This window comes from Xiphophorus maculatus, chromosome 10 (genome assembly GCF_002775205.1).
Source record: "Xiphophorus maculatus strain JP 163 A chromosome 10, X_maculatus-5.0-male, whole genome shotgun sequence".
Lineage (NCBI taxonomy): Eukaryota > Metazoa > Chordata > Actinopteri > Cyprinodontiformes > Poeciliidae > Xiphophorus > Xiphophorus maculatus.
Window position 1 is genome coordinate 6,659,429 of NC_036452.1, and position 18,223 is coordinate 6,677,651.

General features: G+C 36.1%; 1 protein-coding gene across 1 annotated transcript in view; it reads left to right on the top strand.

The window, feature by feature from the left end:
- The first annotated feature begins 7,485 nt into the window (after nucleotides 1-7,485).
- The window catches only part of itgb3 (integrin subunit beta 3), a 28,498-nt gene continuing 17,760 nt past the window's right edge, over nucleotides 7,486-18,223 (top strand). Inside the window, exons 1-7 of the mRNA XM_023341566.1 lie at nucleotides 7,486-7,637; nucleotides 9,022-9,107; nucleotides 10,471-10,675; nucleotides 10,759-11,011; nucleotides 15,190-15,352; nucleotides 16,217-16,378; nucleotides 16,473-16,568. Of these exons, the coding sequence (XP_023197334.1) occupies nucleotides 7,565-7,637; nucleotides 9,022-9,107; nucleotides 10,471-10,675; nucleotides 10,759-11,011; nucleotides 15,190-15,352; nucleotides 16,217-16,378; nucleotides 16,473-16,568 (1,038 nt within the window). The 5' untranslated portion in view covers nucleotides 7,486-7,564. The remainder of the gene's footprint in view (nucleotides 7,638-9,021; nucleotides 9,108-10,470; nucleotides 10,676-10,758; nucleotides 11,012-15,189; nucleotides 15,353-16,216; nucleotides 16,379-16,472; nucleotides 16,569-18,223) is intronic.

An 18,223-nucleotide genomic window follows, 5' to 3' on the forward strand; every position in this document is an offset into this window, starting at 1 on the left:
CCACGGAGCTGCTCTCCCTAGTCCTCCCAGTCCTCAATCATCCATTCATTAACTCTTAAGTCAACACACAGCCTCTGTGTTTGAGAGGGTGCATGCATGTGTGCCTGCGTTCCTCGGATGAATCAATGGAAAAGCGCTTTCGCAATCTTCCGGGTGCTTTTTGTGGCATTGTTTCTTCAAATCAAACAGTAGCTGCGTTTCCATTGACCACATAATCGCGCAATTTGACGTTTGGAAAATAAATTCCCTTAGTGAAAGTAACTAGATTTTTGATTTTTTAAAAATCTTTGGCGCTAATATGAGGTGTTTTTTGGTCATATTAGCTGCGTTTCCATTTTAAGTGTATGCAAAATTTAGTCAACATTTCGCTGATGTCTAAAAAAACATAATTTCGCAACAAGAAACGCAATTAAACTCATATGTGCATAAGTTTGTTTATGTCATAAGTCAATAAAAAACATGCGGCGCCATGATCCTCCAACTACTTGCTTCCTGTCACGTTCTTCTTCGTGGTTTGTGCCAGTGGCCAACATCCGGTTGGTGATTATTTGACCCCTATGATGCAGTTTTGCAAAAATAAATACATTTATCAAAATACCACAAAATAATAGCACCAAAACTTATCAGAAAACAATAATTTTTTTAAATTGGTGTGTTTAAATTAAACTCAGCAAAAATAATTTTAGAAATGTCAAATTGCACAATTATATGGTTATATGGAAATGTTTCTCATGCATTTGTAAAGGGAATGCAGCTACTGCCTTGCAAAAAGATTTATACGCTATTAATCTTTTCAAATTTGGTACCTTAGGATCACAATCTGGACTTTATTTGACAGAGAGACACAAAGTAATAACAAATTACAGGTTACAAATCTACATTTGTAACCTGTGTTGCACTCACGAAACAGACAGGACTCCATCTTCTGTTTTGGCAACTTTATTTGCCCCACGCTTTGTGTTTTGTTATTGGGAATTGTTCTCTCTGAAGCAGCTGGGCACTGACGCACAGAAACAAAACCAGTACAAAGTTTCTTCTCCCAGGCTACAACGTCACCACTAACCAGCTGACGCTACTTCCGCTACAGTGACGTAGCACGCAGCTCTGTAAAACTTCTGCGGCTGAACAAACATAATAGGCAAATAAAATATATTATATAAATTACTAAAAGAATGTTTTATCCATAACTTTAAAAATAGCAATAATTTAAGTAAAATACTTCTATGATGCAACACAAAGACAGAAATGCCAAGCAGAACAAGATGGCTGTTACTGTTGATCCAACATTTTGAAGCCTGGCTAACACGGACTGAATAGTTTTGTTCACTTCCTTCGCTGCTACTGCTAAAACCACAGACATGCTAACATGCCAGTTTTACATTATTAAGCTTCCCGGAAGTTGCCTGCGTTGAAAACAACCATCCTCCACCGCAAAGAGATGATTGATGTCATCGTCCGCAGCTTCTCCTGATGGTCGCTGATCGACCCGGCTGAAATTCTAGGGGAGGAATCCACGTCAATGTGAGAAAGGCCAGATGAAGCAGGTAAGCAAGATACACCGGAATGGCACAGGAAGGCAATGTCCAGGCTAGCACATTTATGAGGTTAAAGAAAAATAAAGCAGTTTTGACAGTTTCTTTAAAAATCTAAAAAAAGTTTGATATCCTTAAGTATCTGCTTTTGTTGCAGTTACATCTGCAAGCACCTCTTTGAAAAAGCTCAAGCTCAATATAATTATTATTTTTTAAGTTCTCCCTTAGGTTCTCAGTTAGATTTTTCGTTCCAGTGGACAACTAGAATGGTCCAGTTGTAAAATTCAACTGGACCATTCTAACGTGAAAATTATGCTTTCTTAGAAAACACATCAGGCAGATTTTCCGCTTTGCCCAATCCTCAAGACTTTTGCAGCCTTTAGCAGAATCTCAAGTTATATAACTTTGTGTGTAAGCGATGCATAATGTTGACAGATTCTCCAACCTGAGCTGTGGATCTCCGCAGCTCCTCCAGGAATACTGCAAGCCAGGAATATTGCAAGCTGTCCTGATTAAAGGCTTTTCTTCTTCAACCTGTCAGTTTTAGTAAACAACTGCATCTTGTTAGTGTTGCAGCTGTTAAAAAAGAAAACTTTGTGCTTCCAAATATTAAAAACAAGTGGGTTTATGAGAGGGACGAGTCAGAAAATATAGAAAATCTTACCATGCACTTGAAAAACTGAACTGTTCTTGTGTGAAATTCAATATCTAACATATGAATTTGTGACCAAAAACATTGCAAAATAATGGAATTAAAAGATCAGCCGTGCATGGCAATGTTTTCTTAGCTTTTTCTTCTTCTGATGCCTTCACAGAACAGCTGGATTTATCCTGAGATTAAATCAGGCTCAGTCTGACATTAGTAGACTGTTTTCATTTGTCTCCCACTCCCCAGTGACTAGTTAGTGGTGATAATGCCAGTGAGATACTTTGAAATTTATTTGTTGTTGTCGTTTGACAAAATGTGCAGAAACTAATACTTTTACAAAAAGGCCAAATACTTTAATTAAAGTTTAAACAGATATAACTGGTTGAAAACACAAACGGTAAGAAGGAGCCAAGATGGCTAATAACATTACTGGAAGAAAGAGAAGCTTTTTGCCCAGAGGGTTGTGTAATCTTATGAGGAAATAAAACACAAAGGGAAGAGAAATCATAAGTGGCGCAAGAGAAGGAGGAGGCTTAAGATATAAAGGAAGGGAATTAATTAAAAAGGATGCAGCAAAAGGAGAAGAAAAGAACTGATGAAGAAATCAGAAAACCTCTCCTTGCAAAACATCCCAATAAAAGTTACTTTAAGCCAGTCCAGATATATGAATGTGTTTTCTGTAACATGATAGCTTATCATGGATTAGCTCAAAGTAAAATATTGTAAAATACAGGCTCTTAAAAACATATTAATGCTCTTTTAAACCATCCACATTATCTCACTTTACAAACAAGAACCTCAGTGTTTCACTGGGATTTAACATGATAAAGGTTCAAGTCCAGTTCATGAAAGTTAAGAGTTTAGTCCAGATTTTCTGCTCCGTTGGCCAGAAGTTAAAGAATCCAGAGATTCACCTCAAATTACAAACAAAAAATTATTTCAATGTAAATTAAATTATTTAATGAATCAAACTAATTAAGTTCTGAAAAAAGGGGTTCAGATGTTAGCCTTATGAAAAGAAAGATGCTTAGGTATATAACTTTCTAGTTATTTTTAGTTTGTTTGATCTAGAAAATCTTTTTCTGTTCAATACAGAGTTATTCAAGTCTTGAGTGGACAATTAATTTAAATTAATAGACCACATAAAATGATCAGTTTCTCTGATTTTACTTTTTATAGGTATGTGTTTGAGTAAAATGCACATTGTTGTTTTCTTCTATGAACTACTGACAACATGTCTCTGGAAGTCCAAGCAAAAATTTAGTATTTACTTGGTCAAAATAGGAAAAAAGGTGCAGTGCTTCCAGACCTCAAATAATGCAAAGAAAACAAGAAGTTCATATTCATTTAGAAACAACAAAACTAATGTTTTAACTCGGGAAGAGTCCAGAAATCAATATTTGGTGGAATAAACAGGAGGTTTCAAAAAAACATCAAATATAAGTCCATATATATGATAGGAAGAGTAAAAGAGTGTAAATCATTGTCAACTAACATCAGTAATATATAGAACAAATAAAAATGGAAATTAACCAATCAATCCCAAAAATCAGATCTGAGTCCCCCTCCACTGTCAACAAAAATTAAATCTTTCTTTCATAAATCCTTTGATAATAAGCTGAGGACAAACAAAGAGGAGTGACAAAATAAAAGAAAAACATCTGTATTATATCAAACATTTTCTATTTAAAGCTGCAGGAAATAACTTTTCTTTAAAAAATTACATATTTTTTTTCAAAAAAACAACTCTTTCCATAGTTGTGAGAAGATGGATGTAGCTGAAAACATGCAAATCCTGGCAGAAAACCTTTTACAGGTTGTGAAAGACGTACGATTAGAGTGGACATTCAGTTACAGAGGAAAAGTTTAGATATTTCAGCTTTAATGACTCAGTTTGAAGAATTTTATTTTGTTTTCTCGCACTCACCATACGGACAGTAAATATGAACTAGAAAGTGTGCATTTCCTATGAAAATGCAAGTGTGAATGCTCAATGCTGAGTGCTTTCGGTGAAAATGGCAAAAGCGTCTGAAGCCAACTGCTGAAGACTTAGAGAAAGGTAAGAAATAGTCCAAGCAGTGTGAAAAACCCACGTAAAAGCCTAAATTAGCTAAAAAGCTAAAACTAGCTAAAATACTAATGATAGCAAATAGGCTACCACTAGCATGCTGGGAACAGTAATATATTCCATGAAATGTATAAAGAAAAAAGAAACTCATGTAAACCCTAAAATTTTAAAAGGACAGCAACGTTCCCATATTCCTTCTGATAAAAAACAGTGGGTGAATGAAATCCAAACCTTTTATGGTTCCTGAGATATCAACATTTGCTTGGAGGCATCGTTTACCACTGTGACTACAAAAAACATGCTACATGCAGCACAAAAAAGGCAACGTCAAAAGCTCAAATTATTCCCAGGTGTTAAACAGCATAAAACCTGTTAAACTGCCCAACTTCAAAATGGCCGCTGCCTTGTTTCCTCCATGTCAGCTCCAAAACTAGATAATTCATTGCCATTAATAAGCAGGACCTGAAACATCCACTGTGAAACTCAAGACATTTTATATTGTAATTCTCAATTCTGCCACAGGACAGAGCGGTTTCCCCCATGGGGAGAAAAATTCATAAAAAGCTGAATATTATAAAAAGTCTGAAGGTTATGAATACCAGGAGATAAAGCTGAAATTAGGAGAGCAAGCTGAATAGTATAAAAGTTGAATGGTGAAAATAGCACAAAGTATGCAGCAGAAGAAGCGCGGCGAAAGTTACGGAGCAACCAGAAAAGTGGAAGTAATTAGTGTGAATGGCCACAGCATTCACAGCATTAATACATAAATAACCTTTAAAGGAAATAAGAAAAAATCTAAATCAAGAGATTAATTTTTTTTTAAACTAATCTGACTGTAAAGTTATCATTGTGTTCATCAGAGTGAAATTCCAGAGGAAGAAATTGTCTCTGGTTTATTTAGCAAAAACGCTCCATAGCTCCAACTCAAAGGTAAAAGTCTAAACAGTTTGTGTCCAGGATGTGTGTGGTCTGCAGACATGTTATCTGCCTGTTTCCTGAACTTAAGATAAGCTCCAACGATCCTCTCTGCACGCCTGACTTTTTGTTGCAATTTGACTTTAGGTTTTAAAATGGCCGAATTAAATCCCATTCAAAGCAGGACGAAGCTGTGGAATAATTTAAAACCTGCCTGATGTTTCTACCAAATTTATACAACTGGCTGAGACATACAGCAGCAAAACTTTGTTCTACAAAATATTGACTCAAATCCCAGCTTTTTTATTTGGAAAGGGGAAAAAAATATTTTTCCTTCATAATTATCCATTACGTTGTGTTGGTCTATCATAAAAAACCCAATGAAATGCACATAGTTTCATGATTATGAAGTGGAAAAATTCAAGAAGCATGACTGTAGTGTGAATAAAATGAAGTCTTGTGCAAAACGTTTTAGTGCGGTATCTTTTTTACTACGTCAGACTGATGTTCCAGCTGTTTCTGTTTTGGGAAGCTCTCAGGGTTTTAAAGCCTGCGCTGGTTAGAGGGTTGCTGTTGGAGGTTTTACAAGCGGTGGCATGGACATAACAATCTGGTGAAGCTGTTGTGGAAGCTTTAAAGCCCCGTTTGACGGAGCTAACAGATGACTGATCGCTCAGAAACTCACAACCAGCTCGCTTTGTATGATTTGTGACTGAGGCTGCGCATAAACGCTGCACCAGGGACGTCCAAACTGCGGAAAAAGGGCCATTTGTGGTTCATGGACTGAAACAAAATTGTTTGTTGAGCTTTTTAGAGTAAAATTATTACAGACATAATTTTCTTATTATGTCTATCCAGAGACTTTTACTGAAACTTTGCTGCACCCAAATTTATCAAACTTTGCAAAATATAGTAAACATTTTGAAAGAAAATGACCCGAACCTTGTTCAGCCCCCCAAAATGTGAAAACTAGATGCCTCTCTTTTAGTACAGCAAACGTGCAAATTACATTTTGGATCTCCAATGAATAACACCATTTATTTAAAAAAAAGAAAATTAGAAGAAAAACTGCTTGTTTTTTCTTTAATTTGTTTGCCTATGACTGCTTATAATGTGATCTATCTGTCTGTCTATCTATCTTTCTTCTGGTTGCTCTAACTGAGTGTTTCTAATAATTTGCCTGTTTTATTGTTTTCTTTCATCCTCTCTTATTAAATGGAAACTGATTTTGTGTTGGCTATAAACGCCTGGAATACTTTACATTTTTCTCGTGGTATTTCTTCCTCCACATTCGGATCGCTCTGCTCTGCGGCTTTGTCTCCTGTTGTTTTTGGTAAATAATAGCTTGTCTTGCAGCCAGAAACTTTCAGGGTTTTTTTTTGTTTTTGTTAAGTTTGCACATTCTCCCTGTGCATTATTGATATTCTGCCCATTGATGTGCGTTGTTGTCTTTGTTTCTTCAGTTTTCCTATCTGATCAGTTTATCAGGGTTGCAACTTATTTTTTGACTTTATCTAAAAGTATGTAATCTCTTATTGCTGCTTTCTTGTTACACTTAAATGTTTCAGATCATATATACAAGCTGTAATTTTCAAATAATTATTTCATTTATTATAGAGGGGAAAAGGCTGCCCATCTCTGAGAAAAACTTATAAATGATTGTGCCGATCTTTGCAGGAAGGGCAACAGTTTATGGATTTGAACTCAAAATTTTATCAGCATTTGTGTCATTTATAGTGATGGCAAACAAATTACGATAAAATAATTTGGAAATGAATTTAATAGTTTAGTTAGTTTAATTGAATTTATTTTTATAAGATTTTTGCTGAATTTTCCACTAATGATATCCAGCTTTTATCTTCATTTTTTACAGTCTACTTACAGCAGCTTTTCGCTAGAGGGCAGTGTAGTGCTTCTCAAAACACGACACAAAACGTTATCTAATTTTTATTAGAGTTTTAACAGCCTAATTTTATAATTAACAAAGAATATATTGGGGGAAAAACGTGTTTGAAACATTTACATTTACTTAACATCCTTTTTAATTTCCTGTTTGCTGTTTTTTTTATTAAATCTACAACATTTCCTACTTCACAGAATAAAACAACCATAAAAACATGAATAAAAGTGTAAACATTATAGTTTTTTGACTACAATGTTTAGTAGTAATCAATGAAACACACATCTCAGTCTCTTCAAGTTTTCCAAGTTTAAATGCTGCACTTTCCCCGCCTATTTTCCTAATGAAGTGAATGTGGGGGGAGCAGAGTTGGGCTGGCTTTTAGACATCTGACTGTATTTGGAGTTGTTAGACTTGCAGATAAGTTTTTTCCTGCTCCTCTTCAACTGGTGCTGCTCAGACCGCAGCCTGCATCCTCACACTCAGCCCTGAGCTGCAGGATGGCTGCGCTCCCAACGCGCTGGCTCTTATGGATGTGCGTTTTCACATTTGCAGGGAAAACGGCAGCAAGCAGTGAGTTTATGCAGCTTTTTGTTTATACACAGAGGGCTTACAATGGGGCTGCAGAACATGATGTTAGTCATTTTTTTATGCTTATTTGCTTTCTTTCAAAAAGGGATTCCAGATTGATGGAAAAGTGAGTAATTATTGTACAGGCTGCTTAAGGGAAGATTTTCAATATACTTTGGGTATAAAACATTTCCAAGTTTTGTTTTTAATATTTAAAATTACATAATAAGATGATCCAAAGTACAGAGTTAAGAGGAGGTTTTGGCATTTTAAGGACAAAAATGACAGTAATACATATAAGTAACAAAAAATAACAAAATCAGGCTTTTCGAAAAATATTTCCAAATAAGTTTCTTTCAATAAAAAGTTTATGAAACTTTAACAAAAACTGCAGGTGTGTCTATGCATCTGGTGAATTTTTGGTAAAAACATGTTTGTTCTTCATTCAGTGGGAAGAAAAAACAGAAATTTAACTCAAGTAAGAGTATAAATGCTTCATAATAAAATTACTCAAGTAAAAATTACATCATCAGACGGAACAACATATAAAGTTAAGTGTAAATTTTGGAATTTTAAAGACAAAATTGTTGTATTGTCATAGTGTTTATGTATGTTGGAGTGAGCCAACAGCTCATTTAAAGTAGGGTGATGCGATTAATCGGGTTAATCATGATTAATTAAAATTAATCATGATTAATCGATTATTGAAATCATTGTCATTTAATTTAATAATCAATTAATCATTAACAAACTCAAAAAAAGCAAATTTTCTGGAAGAACAACAAACCCAGAGCAGTAATTAAGGCAAAACTGTAAAAAAAACCCAAAACATTTTGCATGTTAGATATAAAAAAAACATTGTCCATTGTTGCTTTTTTACTAAACATTTCTCAAGTCATTTTAGCTTCACCTGGTTCAAATTCTGTACCAAAACATATATTAAGCACCTTTTACTTTCCCAAAAGATAGTCAATAGATCAGCAGAAATGGTTAAGCTTTTCACATGCTGATGCTGACATATTTTTTAGCTATAGATTCATCTTTTTCTACAAATGTTCAAGCGTTCACTAAAGGAATGGTTACATTCTGATTTAAAGAGGAATTTTAAATGTTTATTTTCATATTTTAATGTATTTCTAATATTGTTTTAAAAGATAAACTTGTGGTTAAACAATTTTTTCATCCGATTAATCGATTAGTCATCAGAATAATCGATTACTAAAATAATCATTAGCTGCAGTAGAGATTATTTGCTCCATCTGATACACAAACAATCTCATACCTCTCTTAAAACACCAGAGTTTTATTATTGAAGCTGCCTGATTATTATTATTTCTTTTTTTCTTTTGTGGTTTGGGATAAATAGCTGTTCTCCTCTTGGATTCAGGTTCAAACGTGTGCACCTCCAGAGGAGCCAGCACATGCAAGCAGTGTCTGGCTGTGCACCCCAGCTGTTCTTGGTGCTTCCAGGAGGTGAGTACTTTACTTTTTCTGCTTCGCTTCATGTAAGTAATGAGTTGCCAGACTGATGCAGGCTGGCACCAACCTCCCCATCAAGCAGCTGTAAACCCGGCTGAATTTTCTTAAAGTGAGATACTCAATTGTTTGTGACGCCACAAACATCATTAAGTGTCCCATGTGTCCTTACATGAGGATAGAGTCGTGTTTTCTGAGTGCCAGCTCAGTTTATTACTGTAAAACCCGGTAATGGGGAGGAATACGCAATATTTAGTCATCTAAAAAGTATTTACAGGCTTATTTATGATTTTAACCTGGGTTCTCTTAGCAGGGACTGGTTGAACTTGTCCTTTTTATGTACAGCTGGTCCAGAATTATGTTAAATTGACTTTTTTTTTATTTTTACTTTTCATCATGTTATCATGATATTCCAACATCAAAAACATCTGGCAGGCAGAGTTGAGTAGTAACTAGTTACATTTACTCAACCTTTTTGGAAAAACTGACTTTTTTTCTACGCTGTACTTTTTACTTTTACTTGAGTAGTTTTATTATGAAGTATTTCTGCTTTTACTTGAGTATAATTTCTGGATTCTCTACCCATTGAATTAAAAACAAACATGATTTAACCAAAATTCACCAGACACAGACACACACCGGCAGTTTTTGTTTAAGTTTCATACGTTTTTCATTGAGAGAAACTAATTTGGAAAATTTTTTATTTTGCCCTATTTTGAATTCTTGTCATTTCTGTCCTTAAAATATCAAAATTTCCACTTAACTTTATATTTTGTTCTTTTGTGATGATGTAATTTTATTAAATATTAAATGACTTATAATTTGATCAGTTACTCATTACTTGAGTAGACATTCTTTTATTAAATACTTTTTTACTCCTATTTGAGTATTTTCTTGGATGACTACTTTTTATTTTTACTTGAATAAAGATATGTTGAAGTAGTGCTACTCTTACTTGAGTATAATCTCTGGGTACAAGAGACTCAATTCAGTAACTCGAGTTTATTTCATCAAGAACGCAGGACAGCAAATGTCACGCGCTAAAAACAAAGCAAGTGAGAACAAAAAGGGGGAGGAGCTGTCAGTTGCTGGTTGCTATGGTAACCACCAACTGCCAAAAGCAGCAACAGAACCAATATGTCAGGAGAAATAACTTCTTGACTTAATTTGAAGACTAAATAAACAAACCCTGTTACATATGCAGCATTTTTACAACAACTTAAGATGACGCAGTTACTTGATTGTGTTTTAAAATAGCTCTATGTGCTTGGAAAATGCATAGCACAGCTATTTTTATACTCTATTACGATTGAAGAGAACGGTTTTGACTGAATATGTTTCACTTTGACGTTCCACTCAGGACTTTGGTCATGGAGTCGCCAGCTCGTCACGCTGCGACCTGAAGAAAAACCTGATCGCTGCGGGTTGTGAAGCATCCGGTCTGGAGTCTCCGACCAGCAGACTCCAAGTGATCGAGGACCGGCCGCTGAGCAACAAGGCGGCCGGAGCGACCCAAGATGTCACCCAGATAAAGCCGCAGAAACTGCATATCACTCTCAGGCCAGGTGGGTTCATTTTAGAAACCGGAGAGTTACGGTCCCGGTTCAGGAGTTTTATTTACAGTCAGAAACTGTGACACGTTTCCCAGATGATGCAAAGCGTTTCACAGTGAAAGTGCGGCAGGTAGAAGACTACCCAGTTGACCTTTACTACCTCATGGACCTGTCCTACTCGATGAACGATGACCTTTTCCGCCTGAGGACGCTGGGCCGCGGTCTGGCCGAAGAAATGAACCGAACCACCAGCAACCTGCGCATGGGCTTCGGGGCTTTTGTGGACAAGCCGCTGTCGCCGTACATGTACATCTCACCTGAGGCGGCCGTGAGAAACCCCTGCTACAGGTAATATTATTATTATTATAATTATATGACTTGATGTGACAATTTCATATAAATTTATAAATCGGAAAGTTACAACAAGCCGTCTCCATGTCAAGACAGTTTATGAGATGGATAATCTGAAAAAATTGATCTCATCCACCTTCTGTTCAAGCTACTATTCATATCTGAAGAAATTAACTTCTCCCAACCAATCAGAGCCAAGAGGTGACAGTTTTACCGCTGTCACTCACCCTCATGTACTTGCTGTTAAATGTGCTAATGGCAGAGAAACAACTTACTGTTACAGGAAAACTGTTACCCGCCATATTCTGTGACTATGCTAACTAGCTTTAGCATTCACAACAAGCTGAAGCAAATGGGGGATGGAAGAGGGGTGATGAGTGGCGCTAAGACCCGCCTCCTGGCTCTGATTGGTCGTTTCTAGTTACCACTGGGAGCACTGGAAGAGAGGAGCTTGATTTTTTTTTTCACAGATTATTTGCCTCATACCAAATTGTCACCACATAGTGACAGTTTCATGTAAATATGTAAAAAAAAAATATATATTTTTTTTTACTAAAGTTACATACTGCAGCTTTAAGTCAGAAGGAGACTCAGTGTGTCTATTTATTATACAGCCATATCAAAAGTAACAGCATGTCTTTCTTTCTTAATTTTTTCAGTAATTTCCATATTCCTCCCACAGTCCGAAAACATGGCTAAGTTGATTTTGTCTCTCTAAATTGTTCTTACCTATGAGCATGAGTGTATTTAGTATTAGATCTTATGTCTTATTAAACTCAAAATTTAACAAACAATTAAAAATATATTTATTTATTTGATTAAGTTTTGAAAATCATAATTGCTACATTTTATTGTTATTTAATGTTATTTCTAACTTACAATAAACAAATGGAAAACACTGGAGTTTTTAGTATTTAATTGAATTTGAACCGCTCTAATTCTTAAAATTAAGTGACAAGTAACTGAGTAAAAACACTTAGATATCTGTGACATTCCCTCCTTCGATCATGTTAAAGTCTAACAGCATGAAAGCTTTGTTGACTCAACAAAGAGAACAAATATTTTAACAATGTAATTTGCAGCAAATGTTTGCATTTTTTGTGCAAGACATCATGGAATTTAACCCCATGCTAAGTGAAAAACAAACGTGACGTAACAAAGGGAAAACCTTTATTCAAAGAAACTTGTTTGCTGAAACCTTGAAAGCATGTTTGTTGCTTATTGTTTTTGACTTGTTGTATTGAAATCCTGACTTGTATTTGTGCATGCCCATGTCAGAAACAGCGCTGACCTCAGCAGTTGTTTATGTCTGCGTGTAACATCGTTATGCAGATGATGTCATTTTAGTGAGGACATCTTTAATCGCTGCACTGCTTAGTAAGAGAGCAGTCAGAGTCACAGCAGTCGTTAAAGGCTCAGCGTGGCAACCACAACTGCTTGGTCAGCTGCTGTTAATCAGCCGCAGGTAGTTTTACTTGCAGAGTCAGAGCGACTGCTTGTAGGCGGCTGCACTAAAACTCCACCCAGATACTCCTCTGGGATTGATTTGTTGGTTTAATGTCTCCTGGGTACATTTACGTTCTGTTTACACACGGTCTGACAAAAGCTGGCCGACAGGAATGTTTCATTGTAAGATAAAGCACATTAAGGAGTTCCCGGCATAGAAGAGAAAGATGGGTCCTGTAGGAGAAATTAATCTTTTCTCAGTATTCATGAAAATATTTGTAGAAGACTGGAAAGGTCAGCAAAAAAAATTAGCACATTGAAGATCGCTTTTACAGGGAAACTATTATGAAAAATTTACATTTTACACGTTTTTGTATTTCAGTTTCAGTTTCTAGTTCTTCTAAAAACAGCCGAAGTGCCTAAAAAACACCAAGCCGTTTTTTGGCAATGAGTTGATGTTTCTTAGTGTCTGGAAAATGAGCTATTTCAAAAACCTCTTGATTGTTAAGCCACAAATCAGCAGGCACTGACCGTCACCTAGCAACCCCAGCAAACACCAGCCCGTCACCTAGCAACCCAAGCGGAGCTCGAGCACATTTGGGCTACGTTCGCACTGCAGCCTGATGTGACCCAATTCAAATTTTTTGTCAAATCAGATTTTTTAACCGTTTTCATTCACATTTCCAAATATATGTGTCTCAGTGACGCAGCGTGAACTGCGTCACTGGAGGAAGCACTTCCCACTGTGTATTCCAGTGTGAACTGCAAACTACCTGAGGGCGCAATAACGTCACATAGAGAGCGTGCTCAGTGTTTTGCCAACCGCCATAAAGACGAAGCGGTGCTCAGTGTTTGTAGGACCAGAGCCAGTACTTTAACAACTTAATCCTAGTTGTAGTACGCTGGGGCATATAAGGGTGCAGAATTGGGACATTTGCCGAGTATCAATGACGTTCACGTCAGATGAAGATCGGATACGTATTGGATATCCAAGTGGCCTGGGTTGCATTCGAAAAAAATCCAACCTGTGTTGTTCAGACTGTCATGAAAAGATCAGATACAGGTCGCATTAAGAAAAAAAAAATAGGAATTGGGTCACTTCAGGCTGCAGTGTGAAGACAGCCATAGTCAGCTGTTTTTATTGCTGTAGCCTATATGCTGTACAATGACTGCTAGAAAAGCCCATGTTGTGCATTCAATTATATTCAAGTTAGTTTATTTATGTATTGTAAATTCAGAACCACATGTCATTGATGTGATGTGAAGTCCATTGAGTCATGGACTTGCAGCATTTACTCCTCCGTGGACAAGCATGTGATTGCTGCTTTTCCTTTAAGATTAATTTTTTTTAAACAACACTATTCTGTGAGAGACTTCAAGGAATCTTGGGTGCCCCCTGCTGGCATGGAGGGCCAAAGCATTGGGGCATAGTTCATGAGGTTAGCACTGCATTTTGTTTGCTTTAGAAGAGAAACCCAAATCCAAGACTTTCAAAGTGACCTATTTGTGCTTCCTTGGACAGATTAAGAGACGTCTGTCAGTCATACAATGTCTGACAGACGTTGTATGAATACATCATTTTCATTACATTTTTTTTTGCATAAAATCATTCTTGAATAATTAGGTTTTTGTATTTTCAGCTCCTTCAAGGATGAGCTGTTTTAGGGCCTCTTGTTACTTTAAGTTCAAATAAGCTGCCAACTCAACACTTACACTCACACATGAAAATGACTACAAACAGTTGCACAATTATACAACCGTACATATTTGAAAAGCAGAAGTAGAGAATGGAGCAAGTACTTGTCTTTTCCTTTCAGGATGAGCTGTTTTAGGGCCTCTTGTTACTTTAAGTTCAAATAAGTTGCCAACTCAACACTTACACTCACACATGAAAATTACTGCAAACAGTTGCACAATTATACAACCGTACATATTTGAAAAGCAGAAGTAGAGAACACAGCAAGTACTTGTCTTTTCCAGTAGCCATTATACACCGCATAGACTGGTAAAATCAGCTGACCAAATGTGCTGGAGTTCCACTAGGGTTGCTAGGTAACAGTCTAGGCTTTGCTAGGTTTGCTAGAGTAATGGACAGAGCCTACTGATTTGTGACATTAGACTGTGGAGGTTTTTAAAACAAATTGTTTTCCAAACATCAAAAAACATAAACTTATTGCAAAAAACTTGGCTGTGTATGTGTGTGTGTGTTTTAAGCTTTTGGCCTGCTTTTAGAAGCAGTTGAGACCCAAATAGATTAACAAAAATAGGGAAAATGTGAATTTTGCACAAGAGGTCCCCTTTAAAAGAAGATGCTGCTGCTTCACTTGCATTTGGGGAATTAGGAGCAATAAGTGCAAACTAGAGACTTTGATGTTTTTGAAATGTTCAATCCTTTGTCTTGGACCATTTGCTGCACACTTTCCTCTTCTCTTTTGCCAAAAATATTCTACAGGAAGTGAAAACTTCCTTTCTTGATTATCAAAAACAAATGCACGGTAGAGGCAGCGAGGCTGATTACTGGTAAAAGACAACATGGCACAAAATGGAGCTGATGATCAGCAGGGCTGGGACAAAGGGAACTAAAGGAAACATCTGGTGACAGAGAAAGCCTATCAAGGGAACTAAAACAGGAAATAAAGTTTGCAACCAGAAAAAATAGACATCAGACATCAAAATAAAAAACTTTTATCACGCAAAATTAATTAAATGAATTTCTGTTCAATTGACAGCATTAATACCACCTGTCTGCCCCAGTTCGGCTACAAACACGTGCTGTCTTTGACGGAGGAAGTGAGCCGCTTCACGGAGGAGGTGAAGAAGCAGATGGTGTCCAGGAACCGAGACGCCCCGGAGGGAGGATTCGATGCAATCATCCAGGCTGCTGTGTGCAAGGTGGAGAGGCGCGCTGCATGAATGCAGGCATTTCTGCTGCCACGTAAACATTTACTTACACGTTAATTTGCATTCTTTTTCTCTACTGTCACACTGAAGGAACATGATGTTGAGAAAAAAAAACTATACTAAAAGTCACTTTACAGGGATGGAAAACATAAAGGGCTTGTAGGATTTTTTTTTTTCTTGCTGTATCAGGGTTTCAATAGTTTTGGGTTTTTCATTATAGTTCAGTTTAATTTTAGTGTGACTTTTTGTTTGTCTAATTCAGTTAGCTGTAGTTAGTTTATGGAGCGTATTTTCTTGTTTTTATTAGTTACTATTAATTTAATATTGTTTTGTTTTAGTTTAGTTTTCATTATTTAGTAGTAACAATAGTTTCAGTTTTTTCATACTTTGGTTAATCTTTAGGTCCAGAATTCACAAAGGTTGAAGTTTTGTATGTATATAAACCATTATTTAAAAATGTATTCATGTTGAACAACAACTGACTCTGGAGTTTTCTCCCAACTTTTGGTGTCGCCATTTTGAGGACTAGCATTAGCGCCACCTTGAGGTGTATATGCTGGAATTTGCCAACAGCTGACGTAAACAGTTTGTGTAAGGGGAAAAAATATATATATATATTTCACATCCGTTCAAAAGACTAATAAACAGATTCATAATCATGAAACAAAGGATATTATATCTTTAATTTCAATATGTTAGTTTTATAAAAGCATGATATAGTTTGAGTTAGATATAGTTTTTCCTCATTAATTACCGTTTTTATTTATTTTAGTTAACAAGAATGTTTTCTTAATTAAAGTTTTTATTTTTCTAGTTTTAGTTAGCTATAAGAACCATCTCCTATGTCTGAATTAGGAGCAGATCGGCTGGCGTCCAGGTGCTTCCCACCTCCTGATTTTCACCTCCGATGCCAAAACCCATGTGGCTCTGGACGGACGACTCGCTGGAATCGTGCATCCCAACGACGGACAGTGCCACCTGAACGCCGACAATATGTACAGCATGTCCACCACTATGGTAAACATGGAGGATGATCAACAACATATGAACAGGCACGTCTTATAAAAGTTGTTCAGTGCTGTTTGAGCTAAACACACTGTTTGATTTGCAGGATTATCCGTCACTTGCTTTGATCACAGAGAAAATGTCAGAGAACAACATCAACCTCATCTTTGCAGTCACCAACCCTGTGGTGCCCCTTTACCAGGTCAGTTCAAGCCCAATATATTCAAAATCTTCATCAGCTTATTAAAAAACTGACCGTTTAAACGGCCTAGCAACTTATTTAGTAAAGATTAAAATCCTTATGTTTATCACTGATTGAGTAGGTTGACTTCACGACAGATACTCTCAGATTCATTGTATTTATTCTAACAAAAGCAGAAATCAAGTTGGTGGTTAACATCAGTCCAGCAGCTTCTTCCCCAATTCATTTAATAAAATCCAACATATAATCTTAATACTAAGCAGTAGCTCCCAACGAGCAGTTAACAGTTGCAAAATTAAACATTAATAGTGATAACAGTTAACAGCATACATAAAACACAGCAAAATTACTTATAAAACCACTGTATATGATTAAATTTGTCTAAAAATATATGTTAAATTATAATACTTGTGAAGAAAATACAGAGCTGATCCTAACATATTGCCACAGTTACAGACGGCAACTGAAAAAAGGGGGCGGAGCTGGCAGTTACAAGTTGCTACGGTAACCACCAACTGCCAAGAGCAGCGTAACAGAACTTAAAACACCACTAAATGTCAGGAGGACCAACTTATTGACTAAACAAAAATAAAGTCAAAGAATAAATAAACAAATTCTGACAAACTTCTCATCTATAATGTTGTTAAAATAAAATCCTGTCACATATACACCAGGTTTATCTTCATCAGGTGGTTTTTACTGGGTTTGAAAACAAATTCTTGAGAAATGCTCACTGATCTGTGAACTGTGTAGACATAGTTTTTGTATCTTACAAGTTTGTGGTATTAAATACAAACTTGTAAGTGCTAGATGAAGCAACAACATGACAGGATGATAGGAAAGATACTATCTAGAGAAATATTTCATGATCAAAAAGTATTCCGAAATATGTCTGCAGCTTCCTAAATATGGATACTTAAATCTTTGCCTGTTCTTTGCAAAACAGCACAATCTCTGTCATTTATTTGCAATAGATTATGAGTTTAATTTAAGTCTTGACTTTGACTAGGCCATTCTAACACATGGATATGTTTGAAATTTTGGACTCCCTTAAATAGTTTGTGACAAAATGCAAGCCACACTTTTTATATTTCTATTTGTAACAAATTTGAGATTTGAACCGGGGATCTAAAAGCTTCTACTTCATAAATATGAGCTGTTATGTGTTGGTTTATCACCAAATAAATCTGAAGGAAATGCATGGAAGTTTATGGTTGTAATCTGACAAAATGTGAAAAAAGTTTAAGGGAGTTTGAATAATTTTTATAAGGCACTGTTTACTATATTTATAGCTTGTATTATCATCTATTATTGAGTCAAACTATTCAATCACAAGCGATAAGAGAGGACGAAGTCAGAAAAGTTGGCTCAATATTGTGAATAGTTGTGTTTTTGTGGCGTTTTGCATTAAACACTGAAGCAACACAGTTAGTAAAAATCTGTTTGTTTTAAAGTACCTGTGAAAATAAAGCACATCTTCAACATTTTTGTTCTCTACAACAACAGTGTGTGTCGATTTCTTCATGATTGTTTAACAGAGATTTACCCGGTATTTAAGCCAGCTCCCATTTCACCGATGTTGATTATTTCTCATCAGAAAATTCCTGAGTATATTCAAGTTTTGAGCTTTGGAAACATGGAATGCCTTTGAGAGG